General features: G+C 36.8%; 1 protein-coding gene across 1 annotated transcript; it reads left to right on the top strand.

The window, feature by feature from the left end:
- Positions 1-2,037: 2,037 nt before the first annotated feature.
- LOC139114376 (uncharacterized) lies at positions 2,038-10,099 on the top strand. Its single transcript, XM_070676060.1, has 9 exons — positions 2,038-2,213; positions 2,475-2,644; positions 4,476-4,672; positions 5,264-5,313; positions 5,655-5,750; positions 8,352-8,522; positions 9,070-9,200; positions 9,473-9,716; positions 9,961-10,099. The coding sequence occupies exons 1-9, from the start codon at positions 2,147-2,149 to the stop codon at positions 9,990-9,992; spliced, it is 1,158 nt and encodes a 385-aa protein (XP_070532161.1). The 5' UTR covers positions 2,038-2,146; the 3' UTR covers positions 9,993-10,099.
- The last annotated feature ends 12,865 nt before the right edge of the window (positions 10,100-22,964 follow it).

The following is a 22,964-nucleotide window of genomic DNA, read 5'->3' on the forward strand; positions in this document are numbered from 1 at the left end:
ACGATTTACTTTTTCAGAGGAGGGGAAATATTCAACCGATTGATTTTGATCACCTGCTCCTTTGCCCGAATAAGTAGGTACTGTTTTTTGCGAGTTGTAACAGGACATTACTAACTAAATTTACTTATTTCATGTCATCTTCAACACCTTCACTGTAAATACGTGTTTGCGCTGTAATTACCCTCCGTAAACGGTGGAGATGTACATTTTATAATCTCAGGCGGAACCCCTAAAGGTTTGCAAGCCATTTTAGATACCATGCACTGTACACAAAGGCTAGGTTTAGCACGAGACAAGACAGTAACCTTACTGATAGATTCACTGAAGCATTGAGAAAAATGAAGAGAAGTGGTATATTGACAGCGCTGTGCAAACAAGCAGAAATGAAACACGGTCAATATTAATTTCAAAGAAACCAATTGTTCTGTGTGTTGATTTTCCAAGTATTGATTTTGTCGTAACTCTGCGGAGCTTCACTCTAGGACCAGGATTCTCCACCAGTATCGCAACTGTGTCCAACTTCACTCTGGGTTTGAAATTGTTACTCACCTCACCATACGAAATTTATTTATTTTGTAGTAAGTGAAATGAAAAGTTACCCATGCGGGACTCGAACCTACATCTCCCAAATACATTTCGGGTGCTCTACCAACTGAGCTAATGCATCGGTCGGAATTACTGTGGTCTCACTTAGATTGGGCTCTTCATTTTTTTTGCGTGTATAGTTTGAGTTCACTCTGGATTTTACTAGGAAAGAGCCTTAAGTTACCTGTTGAGAACCGTAGTCGGACGTTGTCCAGTCCTTACCAGATAGCGGAGGTACCACGAGACTGTAATACTTGCGTAATTGAAGCCCATCAACTTTTGTTTTGCAATACACTTGTATTTATGGGTAATTTGTAATGTTGCAACTTTCAGCTAAAGGCTACCAGACACTTTTGATGAATCTAAACAATTAAAAGATCCGATTTTTCCAAATTAGTGACAGTCGTGTTTATTTTAAATACCATGCAAGGATGACGCTGATGTGGGCTTGTCTTTTGGGTGCCATGCATTCCTAGGCGCAAAAACCACCTACTAAGGAGTCCCGCTCCAACCTGAGCTCGAGTAGTTTGGGGTCTAAGGGTCACTAAGTTTAGGTCTGAAATTTCTCTAGTCAAAGGAAAGCAACGCTTTGCAGAAGAAACTAGTGCTAAGATGTGAGGTTTTCACGAATGGCAGTGTCAGCGACAAACAATCTATCTGTGGCGATGACCCTTGACCAGAGCGCGATCGATACAGACGCAACAGCATCGCTGCGATATCACAGCCACACACATTCATGTGTTGGGTGCCTCATTTCTCGACTGCTCGTCGATGAGTGATGAAATGTTTAAAGTAAATGATATATATTGAAGCGAATGCAAAATTCAGATTGGTTCGATTTATCTTGCACATTCCTGACAATTTAATAATCCAGTTATGCCGGAATCATGTTTTAATATGACAATGTTGGTTGTTGACGATTAACTTACAAATCTACTGTGTCTACTACAATTTGAAACCTTTTGCATGAAATAGGCATGCTTTATACTATCGTACATCCAGCCAGAAATCAAATACTACAACTATGTTTATAGCCAGGTAATATTTAATTTCTTCCCTAGTTGAAGGTGTTCAATGCGAATTAAACGAATGCTTGGATGTGCCTCGCCTGATGCCGAAAGGAAAACAAAACAAGCAGTTGGCGTAATCAATCACATGTCGGACAAATCCACTTGAAATGTTAAGGTTAGTGGCAAATATGCCACTTAGAAGAAATGGAATATGCCATTTTTTTGTTTTCTTTTTGTTTTTTGTTTTTTTTGAGAGATCGATGATAAAAATCTCACATTCCGACAAAAACAAGATTGATTACAGGCCGTCCGACCTTTAATCATGTTATTTGTTTATCGGTGTTAAAGTATTTGCCTGAAATGGTACGATAATCATATCGAATCAATCAACCTAAGGTTATCCGAATAACTTAATAAAGCCGCAGAGTCTTTGGTCCATATAAATCAAGAAGATAGTTTGCGAAGGGCATCGTAGAACAACCCTTGCTTCTAAAGCCAGTTAATCCTATGGTTCCTGATAACACCGCGGTTACATCATACAAATATTGTCCATGAAAGTCGTTATGGCAGGAGCGTGGTTAACCCTAACAGTGGCGTGTCTGTGCTCGTTGAGCCACGGTAAGTGCAGCAATAACAACTAATTTCTTGTAATTTTCTTGATCTTTAGGGTCTTGTCGAATCATTTATCTGACTTTTAAGGAGTGATAGGTGGCAGGGAGTTCTGTCATTGTCTTGTGACCCGCACTTCAGTCTGCAAGCGCACTGAAAGAATCAAACTAGCTAGCTGACTTTGGAAAACAAATACGGGGATTTTTCTGTTTGTTGTAATCCTGGTTAGTTAAATGCATTATTAATTCAGGAACTTTATCAACTTTACAGTTGTACTCTGTGCACAGAGTCATCAACTACAAGACCAGTTCCTAGGGTCAGTCAGCAAGCCGATGTTTCTCTTGGACTACGCAGAATCCAATCCAGTGTTACGGGCTTTGTTGTCGGACAGAGTTCCTACCTCCACAGTGCGCGTTATGATGACGCGCTACCTCACTGAGGTGAGTGTTCCCTGGGACTACTATACCTGGGACTCTTGTTCTCGCCATACTCAAGTACGACACACATTGCCGCAGTAATTGGCGACTGATTTCAAACGATAACACTCACTTCTTCATGTCTTGTCGACCAGCTTTGTGTGTATGCTGTAGAGAGCACATACGTAAAACTGTTTGAGTCTTTAACAAACGATGCTGGAAAGCTGACTCAATCACTCTTTATCATTTAGTCAAAAATAGGCATATAACAAGAGTAGTTTGTATTAAACACCGGGCTATAAACATTTACCTTCAAATTTAAAGTATACGTTCATATCATCCCTACTGTCTGTATTTCATTTCTATTGCATTTTTACCCTTTGCACCCTGACCCCCTGGTACTCTATGACGTCATCGGACATTTCTGTCCGAGCCGGGTTCAAAGGGTTAAATTGAGAGTAAAAGATCCACGACTCCGCTTGCAATGTCCTCTTTCCTAAAAAGTATCAAAGAATCTCGTGGCCTTCTACTAGTATAAATGGGGGTACGGTGATTGCAAAAATATATGAAGAAATAGACAGACAGACAGAAAGACAGACAGACAATAGATAGATATTAGATAGATAAACATATGAGAGATAGATAGATAGATAGTAATTAAGTAGATAGATAGATAGAATAAGTAGATAACCAGACAGACGGCATGCAGAATGAGGTGCGTAAAGACCGTTTGCCTCTGAGACTAATTCAAGCTGTATCGTTGTTCATCATAATTTGACCTCATTGTTTCATTTAAGCTTCATGGTCCCGATGCTGTTGATTGATTTATGACGAAGCAATATCTTGCCTACAAATAACCCATCATAAACGTATACAGTTTGTCATTGTCCTGATATGACCCCTATATGCCCTTTGAACTGAATGGTCAACAGATCACGCAAACAGTACGAGTTTCGATAAAGAAACAGCATGAACAAATATTACCATTTTCGGATATTACGAAGTTTTACAATGTAACAAAACGCCCTAATTAAGAACATATGCGCCTCGAAAGTGAAAGACTTAATAAACTTTTTCTCAAACTTTTCTCAATGAAGTTTTTGACCATTCTCGTACCAAGTCAAAAATAAAAACCAGGTGTCACCGTGCCAAACGTGGTTCTACAGAACAAACTACCTAAGATTTACCGATATTTGAAAATCAAAATGACCACTATTCCTATATTAACTCTGAGGAAAAATTTAATTTTTGATTTTCGAAAAACTGAAACTGCAACTTCTTTTCTCTCATCAAGAGCTTCAAAATAAACACCAACAAATGGTAGATTTGATAAAATTCAAAAGCCCGAATTTCTGTCCCCCAGGCGCGGTCTAGCTTAACACGTAGTATAAAATTACATCCCGATGAAACATTGTATATAGATTGTATATGGATGGCAAGAAAAGTGTAACCCGCGACATAGGTAACTTGTCTCTCTTAAAATTGTTGACGTTTTGTTAGCGAAATCATGTCTCTTTCAATGGTCGAACGTTCGGTCGACGTTTTTTTACAATTGGGAAGAAAGTCAAATAATTTCGGGCCCTGGCCTCGTATCAAAGGAACATTCAACATTGTCTTAAGGATATGTTTGTATTAGTCAAAAAGGCGCCCCAAGACAGGCATTTTTTTGCAACAAGGAACATGTACCTCACTGTTCTTCAGGTGTGTCAACTGAGGTTTCGACATTAATTGATTTATTGATATGTTTATTTATTTATTTATTTATTTATTTATTTATTCATTTACTCGTGCATTCGTTGGTCCATGCATTTCTTCATTCCTTCATTTTTATATTATTTTTCTTCAACTGAAACAGCTTGACGTGGGTCACAGCCAAACGTTGCTGGCAGTCAGAATGGTGAATCACCGCCGTGATCAATTGGCCCAGACGTTAATGTTTCTGCGCATGCTCAAAGATGAAATGACAGAGGCCACCAAGGACATCCAGTCGAAAGGCCGAGTGTACACTTTCCAGGTTGACGGTTGGGGATGCAACTGCTCACTGTATTACAGGTTGGTCTGGTAGCTGACATGGTCAAATTACATTATCGGGGAAGGGCAGCCATGCCATCATGCTGTCAGGAACAAAGTACATTAACAGATCCTGACAGAAAGGTCGTGAAAACGAAGGAGACAGAATGACCACAATGAGCTTTTCGAGATACCATAATTTTTTAAAGCTTTGTACTGCATCGCTGATATTATGCCCTGTTGACTGTTTCTCTCCCTTGGTCCAATCAAACTTTTTATATGGACATGTCTTTTATGTCTATCTTACATTTTCCTGTTACCTGCTTCAGCATGTTCTAAGCCCTCCCAATTTGTTCGACCAGTTATGGCAAATCGCGTGCATTTATCGTTTGTCGAAGTTTATGTTTAGACATTGCTTTGTTGGTGTAATCTGATAAATTAGAAGAGATTTGAAAGTCAACAAGCCAAGGAGATCAATAGGTCGTGTCTCGTATACGGTTTGTTCATTACATGGCAACAGTGACCGATGATAATGAGGGCATTGTCGTGCAATTACGTTAAAATATACAGCAATGAGCAGTTGTCACTCTTTGTTCCGGTATAATCCTCGAACTGTTCTACATTTTCCTGTAGGGACGAACGAGGACAAATGCGGGGATTCTTCGTTGATTTAGTCCTTGAAGGTAAAAGAAACTTAATAAGTGAATTGATATTTACTGAGCATGTCGAATATGCGAGGCTCAGGTCACGTTCTTTACTGAAAGGCAAACAGGGACAGGAATATACTAAGCATACATGTATACAAATTGATCTCTGGCGCGTACATATCATCGATTTGTTGGTTTGTGTTGACACAGATGTCTTTGCCACTGACTTGAAATGTTTATTAGACTGTGTGAATCGTAATGTCCAAGTGAACGTCACTTACTTTCACCTACCTAAAGACGATGTTCGACATGCCCGATATTAGTTTCTCTCTCTCTCTCTCTCTCTCTCTCTCTCTCTCTCTCTCTCTCTCTCTCAGTATGCAAGGAGGCAGGTAAAGTTTGCAAATTGCAAGAACACCCATATGCTGACTGCATAACTTCAAACAAGGATGGAGAACAGATAGGAGGAAAAGGTCAGAATTATCCTACGACGCATTTCTTATTTTTCGAATCGACGACAGTTCAAAGTGTTGTAATAATTTTTACGGCCCTGATACGGGTTTTGCGGACCGAGGTTGTACGGCGGATGGGCCCGAGCGTGCGAGGGCCCGTACGCCGTACGAACAAGGCCCGCAAAACCCGTATCAGGGCCGTAAAGTTTTATCATATACCTTATTGAACGGTGGGATATGTTTCAGTATTTATTATCATATACCTAGATTCACGAACCCATGTAAACCTATTGGAAAAGGCGCTCTTACAGGTGTGCAATAAAAACTTTGCCTTATCACGCCCAGGCACACTTTGCCCAAATAAGGTAGTGTGCGCGCGTTTTTTAACTATTTCGTTGTCGTTGCTACGCGCGTTGCTATCCACGTACATTCCATTCGAAAGCACGTTATTTGGGCAAAGTGTGCCTGGGCGTGATACGGCAAATTATTGCACACCTGTAAGAGCGCTTTTTCCAATAGGTTTACATTGGTACGTGAATCTAGTTATATGATAATCGTAGATATTAACCTCTTGTGCATGCATATTCTCTCTCATTCTATCTATCTATCTATCTATCTATCTATCTATCTATCTATCTATCTATCTATCTATCTATCTGTCTGTCCGTCTATCTATCTCTCTATCTATCTATCTATCTATCTATCTATCTATCTATCTATCTATCTATCTATCTATCTATCTGTCTATCTGGCCGTCGGTCTGTAGTCTGTCGGTCTGCAGATATTATTTAGTCGAGACATACGTTGATCATTACATATTTCTTCCATACAACCTCTTGTCAAGCTTCGTGATTTGGTGACGACTAAGGATAACTTCAGTCCGATTTTTTCAAAATATGAAGAATTTCCCATTGGTAGATTTTTGCAACCAATTTTCTCATTTTTTGTAAAATCGTCACTTTTTCTGGGACTGCTAGTGTTGTGGCCTACAAATTTGATATGTTTATTCGTTTCGCTAATGTCACCAAAATGAGTATAAGTGATGACAAAATTTGTCCATCTAAATTTGGTGCAAATAATAAAGTTTCCTAAAGTATTTGTCCAATAGCTTTGAATATTTTATTTTACCTTTCGGAAAAATTGTCTCATAGGTTTAAAAGTGTTTGCAAAATTTACACATGCATATTTCTATAATAGGTCAATTGTGGTCTTGGTATCATTGTCCCTGAAACCAATGCCAATGGGGAGCATGTCCAGTTTATGCATCTGGTACAAAAAATATCGGGAGTGCCAGTAGATCTTCGCCCTTCAGGCCGTTCGCCAGTCGACAATGAAAGAATTAAACTTTCGCACAAATTTTCCTCGAGCAAACTTTCAACCAATCTATTTCAAAATCGATAATGAACATCAGATGTCACCGTGCAAATTTTGGTATTACGCGATATTTTCCAATATTTGAAATTCAAAATGGCCGCATCCCTGTGTTATCAAATGGGGCAAAATAAATTCCCGATTGTCACAAAACTCTACTTACTTCATAGGCTTCAAAATGATCCCCTACAACTGGTATGTCAAAAGAATATTGTAAAAATCTGAGAGTACAAATATCTGTCCCCAGAGAGCATTCTGCCTTGAATGTGCAAATGCTGACCTCGAAATATCTATAAATAGTTTTGATATGCTATTGTATAGCTCCGTTAGCTGCTGTAACTTTCAGCGTATTTTCGTTTGTAAAATGGAATATCCTATTCAAGAACCACATCGAAAAGTATGGTGTTCAGCGCGTAAGCACAGAACATATTATGCAATATTGGCGTCGACAAGTGAATTTTAGAGCATACGAGAACACCACATTTTGTATTTGAACATGCATCTTTAGTGGAACATATGGTCTTATTTGGGTCTGTGTGTTAATATTTCATTGTTGTAGCTTCGAATTCGTCTATAGTTGTTAGCTCACGTGTTCACACACGTGAGCCAATGTCATAGCGATGTCTGTCTGTCCGAGTGTGTGTGTGTGTGTGTTTGAGTATGTATGGGTGTGTCTATCTGTCAGTCTGTTTACATGATAACTCAAAAACGCCTTAACGGACTCAAGTTAGATTTGGTAGATAGGTAGGTACCATATGCTAATTGCAAGAACTGATTAGATTTTGGTTAGTGTTGCTAACATATTAATGAAGTGATAAAATATCACTTTTTCATTTATTGGTTTCCTATGGAGACAGTAGGGACAGTGTCGACATAAATGAAGAAATACTGAATTGAGCAGTGTCAAATTAATTAAGGGTTCATTTGCATATTTAATGAACTTTGTAATTAGTGATTTTAGTCCCAAATTGAAGAATTAAATTTGTTGAAACGTGCTACAGATGTTGATCTGATAGATATCTAATTGTCCCTTGAAGCATTGAGCAGTGTCAAGTTAATAAACAGCTCATTTGCATATTAAATAAAGTGGTGATTTAACTTTGAGAGTACAATGCGAAAGTTGAGGAAACCTACTATGTATAATGATATAACAGATATTTTATTCTTCTTTGAAGCCTACTACCATAAATAAACCTGTTGTAAAGCACGTGAGCACATCCAGTTCACATCTGTTTTTTTCTTTTCATACAGGATTACTTGGCAGACAGTTCGACGGCTGCTTCGTTTCGCCAGGTAAAAGTGTGGAACGCGTTGCATCAATGACTGATTCACTGATTGAGTACAGAGGAAACTCCCGCTTCTACGTCAAAAAAGAGAACGTCGATAAATTTGACCCAACTGATGTAACAGGAAAAAAGATAGGTTGGTCACGTTATGTATACTTTGAAACATTACGGGCCCTTTGTGTGCGTATTTTCCACCGAGACCACCTGCACACCACAGCCACCAGACTGGGCATAGTTTTCATCTATTTTAGTCTATAACATTGTAAAACGGTGTGAGACTACTGTTTTTTTGCATCACATGTTTCTGTACACGTGAATCAGATACTTATAGGGGCCATGAACTCGACTAGTCCTATTATACTTTTTTCATGGTCCCCACCAGATTATACAATACTGCTATATGTTCTTTCTTTTTTTGACTTTGTACACCTTCAGTAAGACACCGTTTCTTTTCATTTTCGTTATTGTACATATTGTGAAGCATGTGATGAAATAAAGCAATGATTCATATACCGCCCTCATACTAATGCACGTTCATTTTGCAACTCAAGAGAAGACGGCGTAAACAGTTAACTTGACATGATCAGTAGAAAGACAAAGGAACAAAACTGCATTGCTACTGTATATTTTTATAATATCAATCTTCAGAAGTACAATTTTTGAAATACTCTCCCTCTCTTCAGTATTCTATGATGGTTGGCATAGTAAACCCCAATGTCTTAAGAAGCACAACGTAGTTGGTACAGACGCTATTACGTTTAAGCCGATAATCCTGAGAAGACGTGATGTACCCTCCTTTTTGGAAAAGAACGAGGTAGGCAAATGAAAGATTTACAAGTCTTTTTTTGATTGTTTGTTTTTCCGTTCAAATTTCGGTAAATGTTAGGTAATTTGTTTCTCTAGTACCAAAATTTGAAATCTTTAATTTGGTGAGAAAATGTTCGAAAGTTTCATGACGGAAAGTTTTCGCAAAAGTTTAAGTCTTTCACTCTCGAGGCGCATACTATCCAGTTACATGTGAGCTGAATTCGTGACAGTCATTTCTTACTAACGTACATGTACACGACTGCTTATTCTGAACAATAGGTGGACGCAGTGTTTGCTCTCGAATATCTTGTACAAGATGACAAGGGTGGACACTTGGAAATAGTCGGGGGTACCCCGGCAGGTTTCGTACCCGTCGGAGATACCATGTACTGCACACCCGACGGGGCAGGATTGGCTGCTAGGAAGGACAACGATGTTACAAAGTGGTTCAACGAAACACTGAGACGGATGAAGAGAAATGGAAAATTTGCAGCACTTTGCAAAGAGTCGGAAATGAGACACGGTCAGTGTTATTTTTAAAGATTCTGAAATCGATTTCTTTGCACCATAATTGCCATTGACGTTTGCAAATAATATTTTTGTCTCTGTAGAAGATCCAATGTTTTCTATAATAAAGCGAACCAGTTTCAATATAATGATATAAATGCTTGTAATGATTTGATACTAAATAGCATGACATAGATTTAGAACTATGATAATGCGGCAATGGTGATTAACTCTGATAATTGCTTTTTATTAACTTACAGGAAAAATGGGACCCATAGGTTGTAAATACTGACCGAATCGAAATCTCTTCGATCAATGAGTTTGGGCCTGCCGCATGCATGATATCCAGGGCTGAATGCTTATACAAGCTGAATATTGGTCACTCATTGAATTCATTTAACAAAAGTGATCGCTGAATAATGCAGATGTCTTTTTTATGTTCTTCAAATCAAAATAAATATAAACAAAAGCAAACAATTCTTGTGATGTTTTTTATGAATATAATTAGTAGTACTCGATAGCTCCATTCGTGAATGTGGCATGTCACGAGGCGCTATGATAATTCCCAATGCAGCTGAGTTGTACAGAAAATATGTGGAGTCTATTTGATCTATTTGAGTCGACGTCATGCGCTCAACATTCTAAGTCGAAGCGTTTTTTGTGTGTTTCGTCTCGAAAAGGCAGTGGATTCGTTGGTTTATTCTATATTGTTAACGATATGTTTGTGAATATGCAAGATAACTATTGCCGACATAATAATATATTGTATTTAATTGTATTTTCTGAAGTGTGAGAAAACTTGGATGAAGTATTAGAATCAACCATGCACCAGTCATTTCCGATCGTTTTAAAAATCCAGTTTATGAAATGGAAGAAGTTGGTAACTGATGAGTTCACGATTACGTCATTTTCTGCATTGAAGGTGTTCTGTAATTACAAAGTCACGTAAAATTGGCGACCAGGCTCTTATATCCCAGCTTACATGTAACAATACCAGTGTAGAGTTCACGTGGCAAAACTGAACAAAAGCAAAAGACCCTTAGACTTCTGGAGGGGTAGTCAGAATACTTGAAAAGAAAAGCAGATGCCCTTACATTTACAGTTTAAACAGATATTACTTCACCATCCAATTATCTCAAATTAGTTCTACTTTCGTTCTCGATGCTGCACTGCATAAAAGTTCAAAGAATGATGCTCCACAAAACTTAAAATGACTATTAACATAATGGAAACTTTGTTACTAAAAACTGATGTTGTCAACGCGTTGAATTCTTTTTTTGGTCAATATTGGGCAAAATCAAGCAACAAAAATTAATTGTCGCAACAAGTCCATTGAGTTCCTTGACAAAAAGCAGTGCCATTCATTCTTTTCCCACCCTGTACATCCGTATACCTATAGAAATTCATCAATTTGATCCAGCTAGATCCATAGAAAGCTGTCGGCTATGATGAAACTTGCAATATAAGGCGACAGCTGACGATTTTGTTGAACCACTTGCCAATAATATTAATATTTCGTTATCACTCGGTAGTTAGTCTTCGGGGGAAATTAAAAACGGTAAAGAACTTGTTTCTAAGAAGAGATATACTTTATGAAATTTTGTAATTATTGACCTATTTCTGTCCGGATCCAGTCAATTTTTGTTGGTGTTCGTTTTCGTTAATTTTCATGACAAATATGCTATTCTTATCGACAGCCAGAACACAGCACAAAGTTAATTTTACCAGTCCTCGTAAATTGAGATATTAAAACAAATTAACGACGGTATTATTTCTTTTGGCATTTTCATTGATTGAAAAAGGCATTTTATACGATCAAGCCCGCCTATTCTGTCAAGTTATGTCATTATGGGATGAGGGGTTGTACACACAACTAGTTCAAGACTTCTACAGAAGGTCGACAACAGTATGTAAATGTATGTAATTGCAAGTCGAAAACCGAAAAGTTCTTATATTGGGTTCTTCAGGGATCAATTTTAGGCCCACTTCTTTATCTTAAGTGATAATTACTCAGACAATTTGAACATTCTAAACCCAGACAATTTGCCGGTGATACAATTATTTTATTAAGAAAAAAGTAATAAGATTTACCTAGGCATCTTAAAACCGACTTTTCTAAAGTACTCACCGGACACAAGTCCAATAAAACGTCTATAAAACTTTCCAACGATATCACGTTCAAATTGGCAAGGGGAAGTTTATGGTTGAGGGCGCTCCACATATCGATTGAAAATGCTTTGTTTGCTCCGTATCTGGAGATTACTTTTGATTTATCATTATCTTTGAAATCTCTGATTGACATAATTATCAAGAAAATTGACCAAAAAGTAGGTATTAGATGTCATTATCTGCAAAAGTTAACAAATCTATTATTCTACAAGTTGTCTTACACTAGTATTCTTTCTCATGTAATACACTGTACTGAAATATAGGGAAATGCATGATGTACACTTTGTAAAAGATAATTCAAGCAAAGATATATAGTTAAAACTGACACTGAGCATTTACATAGCTCGATACACGCCATTGCAAGTCACTCCCGAACCAAGGGTTTCTGATGCATCTGCCTTCACATTAAATGTTGTAGTGAAGCGTGAATAACGGATGCAGTGTAATTGCGATCTCTTACACATTTTATCATACCAATATGTACCCTGTAATTTTATCGTTGACAAATGGATTTTTGTACGTTCTAAACTTAGTAATCGACTATACAGAATTGTGTATTGCAAACATAGAGTATGTACTGACAATTTGAACATTGAGCATTTTTAAGTGATATAAGAAATAGAACCAGACAATGTACTTCACGAATGGAAAACATTATTTTAAAACACACCAAGAATAAGAGTTTTACATTTTCTAATCGTCAAACTTTTACGAGTAAGTATTCGAGGCGTCTTTATAGGTACATTTTAAAGTTAAAAATAAAGGTAAAACGTGAGCTGTTTTCGTAGATCGCCAGCCTTCATTTTGAAAAATGGCGACTTTTTGAAACTACCTTGGTCAGACCATTAAGCCCGTGCTTTGTTGTCACATAGTCAACCAGGTTTTCCTTTCCTTTAGGGTAGAATAAGCCTTGGGGACAAATATTTCAACTCTCAAAGTTTTACAGTTCTTTTCTGATCTACCACTTGTGGGGGTTCATTTTATAGCTGTTTGTATAAGAAACATTTCCCCGTCTTTGTTTTTCGAAAACCAAATCATTAATTTTCTCCACAGAGTTAACACAGGCATAGATTGAAGCCATTTTGAATTTCAAATATCGATAAATCTTTGGTAATTTCTTTTTCAATTAACAAATATGCACGGTGACCCCCGAGTTTTATTCTTGATTTTGAAAGAGAATGGTTGAAAGATTCATTGATAAAAGTTTGAGCAAAAGTTTAAGTCTTTCACTTTCGAGGGCATACTACCTAAAGTCCAAATACTGAACAAATCGAGAAGTACTGCTTCCATAGCTGCAAGTAACCATAGGCAAAGGTGGTTTCACACTCGGAACATTACTAGCAAAGTGCATAAACCTTAAATGGAAAATGCTTAATTTCGGGTTCATCAACAAAGGGTTTCTCCTTATGATATACACTCATTATTTCTGTATAAACGATCACTGATCTTACAATTGCTAACATTTGAACTCTACAGTACGGTAGGCTTACCGTACTGTACATGCATCGTTTTGAATTTTTATCACATTTTTCGCTGTTCAAAAATAATATATAAGCTGTTTTTGTAGATCACAAGCCTTCATTTTGGAAAATGCTTGACTTCGGTTTTTTCATCTCACTACAGCCATGGTCATGGTACAATATAATAGTTTGTATATATACGTTGCCATGACGATTTTTCTGGCCAATACTTGCGAAATAAGTCCATTTTTACCAAAAGGATTGATTCACAACTCTCGGTACCACACTGCCAGGCTGATGCCAGCCAAACGTAAAAGACAATTCAGAGAACCCGCTGCATCTGCCGTGAATAATAAGTCGCGCCAACATTGCGACGTCATAGAGCGAGATCCAAGAAGCGAAAGTCCCTACTCAATTTGTGATGCGCCTTATACGGTAAATATTTTATATCCTACCGTCGACAACGACTCACTGCAAGTCACAAAGGTGCTCACATAGTCGATCGAAGGCTGTGAGTGTAGGGCCAAAGGCCCTGACTCGGTAGTTGCTAAAAGAATGGCTACACCAATGCGGATAATTGCCTAGATTCGGCATATGTCAGTGAAATACAGTTACCAGCGTAAAGATTAGCACTTTTGAATGTATTTTCGACTGGCCGATTATGTCTTTTTGAGGATGGATGTTTCAGTTTGTTGGCTGTGGACTTTTCGCCGATTTGTCATGCCAAAATTACTTTTCTTTCAGCCACTAACTAGATTCGGCCTTCGACCCCAATGTCGCGGTTTTCGATCGACTATCCAGGCAACAATCACTGCATGAAAATTCACGTTTAAGCTGCATTATTCGCAGAGGTTACGTACCAGATATTCAGCAGATTCCTATGTGTACGTTACGTATCCGGGACACATAATCGTCACATAACCTGACGAGCGTAAACGCTGTATTTGCTGCACCAGCCGTTCAGCGGAAATGTGCATTACACTGCACGTGTAAGCTGCAGATCCGTCCTCTTTAAATGTTCAAGGAAATGTCATATTCTTGTGAATACTCAACATAAGTGTACTTGTTTCGATGATATAAACAGTCTTCGATATTTTTACCGGTTTGTAACTCAGCTTCATGGTTTAGACAGCTTACTGGAATAATTTGTTCGTGGTTTTACGATGCATAATGCTTCTGATACTTACAATGGCCATCATTGTCCATCAAACGAAGAGCGAATGTCGCTCAGCGTTACAGCCAATGATAGGCTGCCTTACAATTTAAGTGTTTCGAAACGTTTATCAGGCTTTTTACTGGAGCGTCTATACGTACAGGACAGTAAGCACTAACAATAATAATGCACGCACCAATACCTGTGGCCAGCCAGGTCGCATCCGAGTTGGTCAAGTCAGTCAGATTATAACGATAGGCTTTCAACGCTTCAGGGAGGGTAAAATTCAAGTTGTGAATTTTACACTTTTAAAGTGAACACAAATCCCATTATTATTATAACTCACTGGTCAAAAAAAGGGCGAAACACGTACAATATAGTGAGAACTGCAAATAGCTGACGGAAAATTTAAATTTTAAATACAGCTCAGATCTTTATTTTCAATAAATTTCAGTTGAAGCTGTCAGCGCTTAGTTAGAATGATGATTATCAGCCACGTCTGCATAACTTATTTCACGATGGGTGTATATCCTCTGCATGTCCAGAGTAAATCTCGCAGTAGGTTGTCAAGGGTACGTATGTTGTGAAAGAGACTGTAGTTAAAACGATTGGAACTAATTTGGGATAACTTGACTGGATGGTGAAGTAATGTCAATTTAATCTGCAAATGTAAGCTCATCTGATTTTCTTTTTAAGTTACACATTTGTTTTTATGAGTAATTTGTATTATCGAAACATTCAACTATAGGTCACCTAACAGTTTTGAGAAATTTGAGAAATATAAAGATCCAATTATCCCAAATTAGTTCCAACCGTGTTAGTTGTAAGCTATATGGTGTATGTACAACATCTTGAATTGCTCAAATTCTTGAAAGACGAGATAGGGCAAGTTTGTAAAGGAATAGCCAAGTGAAAATCTGGCAGTCTCTATACTTGACATATACTTGAAGAAACGTACAAGGGTTGATCGGTGCCAAGAAACTTCGGAAGAAGGACAAAGTAGTACCGGTAGAAGCACATTTGACAAAGTGTTGGACGGTTGCACTACAAAGATTACAACCACCAAAGACAAGGGGAAAACGCAGCAATTTAGGTGACGACGATGCTTGCAATGAGGATGATGATGCAAGTGCTGTTGATGATTGGTGGTGGTGATGATCATGATTATAATGTAGTTTTAAATGTTCCATACAATGAGAGTGATACATCTGTTGACTGGTACAACAGCGACAATGACAATAATACCGGAACTGAAGTAACAGATATATTTTCCAAGTAACACGGTCTAATAGAGTGTAAATAACTTAAATCCGTGTATCATTGTTGATGTATGTTTGATTGTTTGATATCTCCTACACCCAACAAATCCATCAAAATAATTTAGTATCTGGAATAACTGATAATGTATTTGTACACGGCATATCTGCATCATGATCGAAAGATTTTTTCAAGGACCACAGTAAAATTGAGCATACTGGGGGAGCGTCATATTCAATAAGTTTGGTAAGGGGGAGGGTCATATTTGATAAAAAGAAGCAAAATTTTAAACTAATGACATGCTCCGATTCTCTTCCGACCCATCCCTTCATAATAAATGAAAGTTTCCCTACTATGAGAAATTTGCTTCAAAGGAGAATTGGTATCTTTTTTGAAAAAACAAAATGGGAAAGGAAGAGAACTTCGATGTACAACTGTACCGAATGTCAATCTCATTCTACGTTGGACAGTGAGAAATATGATATAAGGGATGGAACAATTTGATTTCGGATCAGGAGGAGCTTGAGGAAATATGTGTGGCAACAATTGTTTTTCACTTATCCTAGCTGCAAATTGTTTTTTCCAAAAGTTACCTGGACACACTTTTTGTCCACTAGAGTCAAAGGAAAATTTTTTTAACAAAAGAAACAAAAGTTGTCGAATTAGCAAATTTAAATTCAGATTTTCTATGGGTTTGGATGCTTCCAATAGGCCTTTCATGGCTGTCTGTTATGGTTTTGTTATATGCAAGTCGTATACAGATTTCTATGTAGCGAGCTCAGAGATGACTTGTCATATCCTGTCAATGTTAATCGCTTTAACTTTTGAGCTGGTAACTGGTGAGATTTTACCGTCCTTTTAGGGCCTGATAAGAATTAACGGGGAGGGGGATGGTGCGATTGGGGGGTAGGGTCACTATTTTTCTTTCAGCTGTTTAGGGGAGGGTCACTAAATTTTTTGCAAGTATTTGGGGGAGGGTCACTATTTCTGTGGAAGGAATTTTCATAGAATATGACAAAATCTTTCAAATGTTATGATCAAGTATAACTAAAAGTCGATAACATTGTATCTTTCTGTACACAGAATTCAAAAAGTTTCCTAATATCCAACCGTCTGATGATTTTGACACATTTACGTCTTCCAATGGAAAGGCAATGTCAGATAACAAAAATTTTTGGCTGTGTCGTCAAATGGATGCAATAATTACCTTTAGCAACATTAATTTCACATACACACAAAATGCAAAGTGGAAATTTTCTAAGTTTTGGTCATTATTGCCCCTAAGATGTTGTGCTGTCAGAGTATGTACAGAGTGCAGAGTATTTTGATCAAGGGATAAATTTAGATCATGAAAGAGCCACCACATATGACCAAAACATCATACCAATTTTGTTTGTACATTTTCCAAATCTTCTACATAAGGAGGGGACATTCCCGTCCTGTTCTCCCTCAGTTATTCCTTATACATCGCATTATAATATATTTTCCTGAATGTATACAAATAAATTTAAATCACAAATTTGTGGCGCCACCAAATAACACTAGTTTGTGGACATATTTTCCAAATCTTGTTCATCAGGAGTTGGACACACCTTCCTGACCTGTCCTAGCCACTCTTCACACATTAAATTGTAATCTATTTTCATCAATGTACAAAAAATACATTTAGGTCACACAGTTGCCACCAAATCACCCAATTTTTGTAAGTATATTTGCGAAATCTTCTACATCAGGTGGTGGATACCCCTCCTGACCTCCCCAAGCTACTATGTACATTACATGTTATCAACTTTCATTGAAAACTATAAAAAGTTAATTTAAATCATAAAAGTAACACCAAATCACCGTGTTTCATAACAATATTTTAAAAATCTTCCACTTCAAAAAGGGGATCTGACCTCTTCCAGCTAGTTATATTGTAAACAATTTCAGTTAACGCACGCAACAAAATAAATTGACATCATACAAGTGCTACAATCAAAATCTGCTACATCAGGAGGGCGTTTTGGATCATAATAGCAAATTATGAAGAACCAAGAAAATAGTATCAAAATACGCGGTGACCAAAATGTTGCCGGTACGAGCCATATTTATGCAATAAACCATGGATGCTGAAATAACTTCAAAATCAATTTTGTAAAACTGGGAAATGAATATCAAATTACACAAGATCAGTTTTATGTTAAATGAATCACGAAAAATAATGTACACAACAAAATATGTAAAAAATTATATAAAACTGTTATCGTGATCTACAGGTAGTCAAACTTTATACGGAGCCATTAATGCACTAAGTGTACTTTACGTGATAAATCTCCGACATTTAACAATTATTCACAGAAAGGTATTACCGAAAAAGTCAGCGTTTTCAACGATAAAACTTGAAGATTTGTTATAAAGTAAATGTAATGTGTTCGTTGTAGATGAACGAGAGTGAGAGATGGGTTACATTCTGTACACAGTTCTGTACCTTAATGCTCAAGAACGCCCTGCAAAACATGTGCTGATTTATAAAATTTAGAAACGATAATTAGATTAAGATTAAGAATTCCGAAACAAAAAAGTCTGACAATTCAAAGGGCCATAGTATGGCGCGTAATCAAGGCCAATATTCGAACTCCCAATTTTCAACTATACAACTCAACATTCAACATTCAAACTCCCCATTTTCAACTATACAACTCAACATTCAACATTCAAACTCCCAATTTTCAACTATACAACTCCACATTTTCAACTTTCGAACTCCCAATTTTCAACTATACAACTCTACATTTTCAACTTTCGAACTCCCAATTTTCAACTTTCGAACTCCACACATTCAACTTTCGAACTCCACATTTTCAACTATGGAACTCAACATTTTGGATTCGTATTCCCCATTTTCAACTATCCAAGTTATAGGTCCCCCTAGACCACTAGCCAGCAAACACAAGCCAAAATGAGCATACATATAGTCAAATACGACTTTAAAAAAATCGTCGTTGTCATTTTACATGAAACTACTTATCACTTTGTTAGGGGGTCCCAAACATATGGTGACCTCGCAGTTAATTTTGGACGACACCGAGTTCGTTAGTGACCACGTCAGTGCTATAGTCCGTGGGCTGGAGGGGCCCACCGTGCACCCCCCACATCCCTACTACTTGGGTATTTTTTTGTTCTTTAGGACCTGCTGAACAAGAAAAAAGATGTTAACATTGGATATTTTGGGATGCACTACCTATCTGGGCTGGTTTTTGATTTGCATGTACTGCAAAAAATGGCGAAAAATGGGTAGGGGTAGGGGGTACTATATCCTCCCCTACATTGAGTAAACTAGCATGAAATAGCACAAATCATACATTTTTGGAAAGCTGAGATTCTGCTCTTTATGAGAAACACCAATTTTAGCAAAATTAATTTGTGTACATAGAATAGGACGACTTTAAAATGAATTTTTTTGACAATTTTGAAATTTTTTACCCAAAATACCATGTAACAATTGTGATTTACTTGTTATTAAGCAAAATTTTTACAGCTTTTTGTGTTTGAATTATTTATTCCCACATATTAAACAAGAAAAAAAGTGTTAACATTAGATATTTAACTATACACTACTTCTCTTGAGTCAATTTTGAATTGCGTGTATCTGTATGGGGTGTGCAAAAGCTAGGGGTAGGGGTACAACATTCTTTCCTTGATGAAGTAAACTGGCTTGAAATACCATATACCTTATAGTTTTAGAAAGCTTAGATACTGGTCTTTCTAAAATGCATAAAGTTTTAGTGAAAAAATATGACGTCATAGAATTGGATAACTTTAAATCGATTTTTTCTGGTAATTCAGTATTTTTAACCGGAAGAAAATACGATAACTATGTTTCCTCCTTATGAAGCAAATCAAACACATTTGTGGATGTTATTTACTAATTGCAATGTACTGAAGAAGAAAATAAATGTCAACATTGGGTATTTACCATGCATTATTGTTTCTAGTCACTAAAATAGCAAGTTTTGCTACATTGGTATATCGTGAATGGGCATTTTATTGTTATGCTATGAACTAATGCAGAGCCTTAAAGAGAAGACTCGAAAACGTGCACACATAGTCATATCGCCATTTTCTCCTTCAAGTAAATAGATTATTGACGACTGTCTATTGTTATAATTTAATTTTTAAATATTTTTCTATAAAATAATTTTGTTAAGGCGTATTTGGAAAATTGTCTATGCCTCCTTGTCTTACTTTATATACAGCAAGCATTACTAACAATCTATTAGGCCGAGGCTAGAGGGGGCGTCTACGTGCACCTCCCCCCTCACCCCACAGGATAACAAACCTGTAATTTTCAGAAGCCTTGGGATCCCTAGAATAAGAAATGGGATTTTAACAGACAAAATATAGGGACTCAATAGCTGTTACGGTCATGTTTTGAAGGGTACCACAAAATCACGATTTTGTGACCCACGTGGATTTTTGTCAAACCTGTCTTCTTGTACGTGATCTGCTGAGCTTACTGTTTAACATGACCTAGATTATGGGGTATCATTATAAAGGTGATTTATTGTTATTGAAAATGGTATATAGCAATATGCAATATCTTCTATAGTTTTCATGAAATAGGGCCATAATTTACCCCATACCCCAAAGTTTTATGTCACAAATTACTGTCAAAACTAATCTAAATTCCACCAATTATTTACCTATACATAATACAAAAGGCAATACTGTGTATTAACTTTGTGTTATTTGCTACAGGTACATGTTAGAAACTTGGAATAAACTTTTAACAGAAAAAATATTGGGATCCTGTAGCTGTAACAGTCATATTCTGAAGGGTACCAAAAAATAACAGTATTACTGACTCGCATTCGTTTTTGTTAAACCTGTCTTCTTGTAAGTCTTCTGCTGAGCTTATTTTGAACATAACGAGGCAAATAGGGTACCATTAGAAAGTTAATTTACTCTTCTTTAAAATGATATGTTGCAATATGCAATATCTTCTATAGTTTTCATGAAATAAGATCAAAACTTACCCCATACTCCAACGTTTTATGTCGCAAATTACCATCAAAACTAATCTCAAATTCTACCAATTATTTTCCTAGACACATTACAAAAGGCAATTCTTTGTATAAAATATATTTTATTTGGTACAGGGACATGTCAAAAATATGAGTTAGACTTTTAGAGACAAAATATTGGTATTGAATGACTGTTACTGGCATGTTTTGAAGGGTACCGTGAAGTCAGAGTATTACCGACTCGCATATGTTTTTGTTAAATGTGTCGTCTTGTAAGTTTTCTGCTGAGCTTACTTTTTACCATAGTCTAGATTATGGGCTGCCATGGGAAAGACAATTTATTTGGCTTTAAAATGACATATTGTAATATACAATATCTTCTATAGTTTTCATGAAATAGGACCAAATCAGAGAAGACTTACAAAAACTTACCCAACGAATGCGAGTCAATAATACTGTGTTTTTCGGTACCCTTCAAATATGACTGTTACAGCTACAGGATCCCAATATTTTTTCTGTTAAAGTTTATTCCAAGTTTCTACTTGTACCTGTGACAAATAATACAAAGTTAATACACAGTATTGCCTTTTGTATTATGTATAGGTAAATAATTGGTGGAATTTAGATTAGTTTTGACAGTAATTTGTGACATAAATCTTTGGGTTATGGGGTAAATTATGGCCCTATTTCATGAAAACTATAGAAGATATTGCATATTGCTATATACCATTTTCAAGAAGAATAAATCACCTTTATAATGATACCCCATAAGCTAGGTCATATTAAACAGTAAGCTCAGCAGATGACGTACAAGAAGACAGGTTTGACAAAAATCCACGTGGGTCACAAAATCGTGATTTTGTGGTACCCTTCAAAACATGACCGTAACAGCTATTGAGTCCCTATATTTTGTCTGTTAAAATCCCATTTCTTATTCTAGGGATCCCAAGGCTTCTGAAAATTACAGGTTTGTTATCCTGTGGGGTGAGGGGGGAGGTGCACGTAGACGCCCCCTCTAGCCTCGGCCTAATAGATTGTTAGTAATGCTTGCTGTATATAAAGTAAGACAAGGAGGCATAGACAATTTTCCAAATACGCCTTAACAAAATTATTTTACAGAAAAATATTTAAAAATTAAATTATAACAATAGACAGTCGTCAATAATCTATTTACTTGAAGGAGAAAATGGCAATATGACTATGTGTGCACGTTTTCGAGTCTTCTCTTTAAGGCTCTGCATTAGTTCATTGCATAACAATAAAATGCCCCTTCACGATATACCAATGTAGCAAAACTTGCTATTTTAGTGACTAGAGACAATAGTGCATGGTAAATACCCAATTTTGACATTTATTTTCTTCTTCAGCACGTTGCAATTAGTAAATAACATCCACAAATGTGTTTGATTTGCTTCATAAGGAGGAAACAATAGTTATCGTATTTTCTTCCGGTTAAAATACTGAATTACCAGAAAAAATCGATTTAAAGTTATCCAATTCTATGACGTCATATTTTTTCACTAAAACTTTATGCATTTTAGAAAGACCAGTATCTAAGCTTTCTAAAACTATAAGGTATATGGCATTTCAAGCCAGTTTACTTCATCAAGGAAAGAATGTTGTACCCCTACCCCTAGCTTTTGCACACCCATACAGATACACGCAATTCAAAAATTGACTCAAGAGAAGTAGTGTATAGTTAAATATCTAATGTTAACACTTTTTTCTTGTTCAATATGTGGGAATAAATAATTCAAACACAAAAAGCTGTAAAAATTTGCTTAATAACAAGTAAATCACAATTGTTACATGGTATTTTGGGTAAAAAATTTCAAAATTGTCAAAAAAATTCATTTTAAAGTCGTCCTATTCTATGTACACAAATTAATTTTGCTAAAATTGGTGTTTCTCATAAGAGCAGAATCTCAGCTTTCCAAAAATGTATGATTTGTGCTATTTCATGCTAGTTTACTCAATGTAGGGGAGGATATAGTACCCCTACCCATTTTCCACCATTTTTTGCGGTACATGCAAATCAAAAACCAGCCCAGATAGGTAGTGCATCCCAAAATATCCAATGTTAACATCTTTTTTCTTGTTTAGCAGGTCCTAAAGAACAAAAAAATACCCAAGTAGTAGGGATGTGGGGGGGGGGGTGCACGGTGGGCCCCTCCAGCCCACGGACTAGTAGTTTGTCTAGGCTGCTACTTGACCTTGAC

This window comes from Ptychodera flava, chromosome 16 (assembly GCF_041260155.1).
Source record: "Ptychodera flava strain L36383 chromosome 16, AS_Pfla_20210202, whole genome shotgun sequence".
In the NCBI taxonomy this organism is placed as follows: domain Eukaryota; kingdom Metazoa; phylum Hemichordata; class Enteropneusta; family Ptychoderidae; genus Ptychodera; species Ptychodera flava.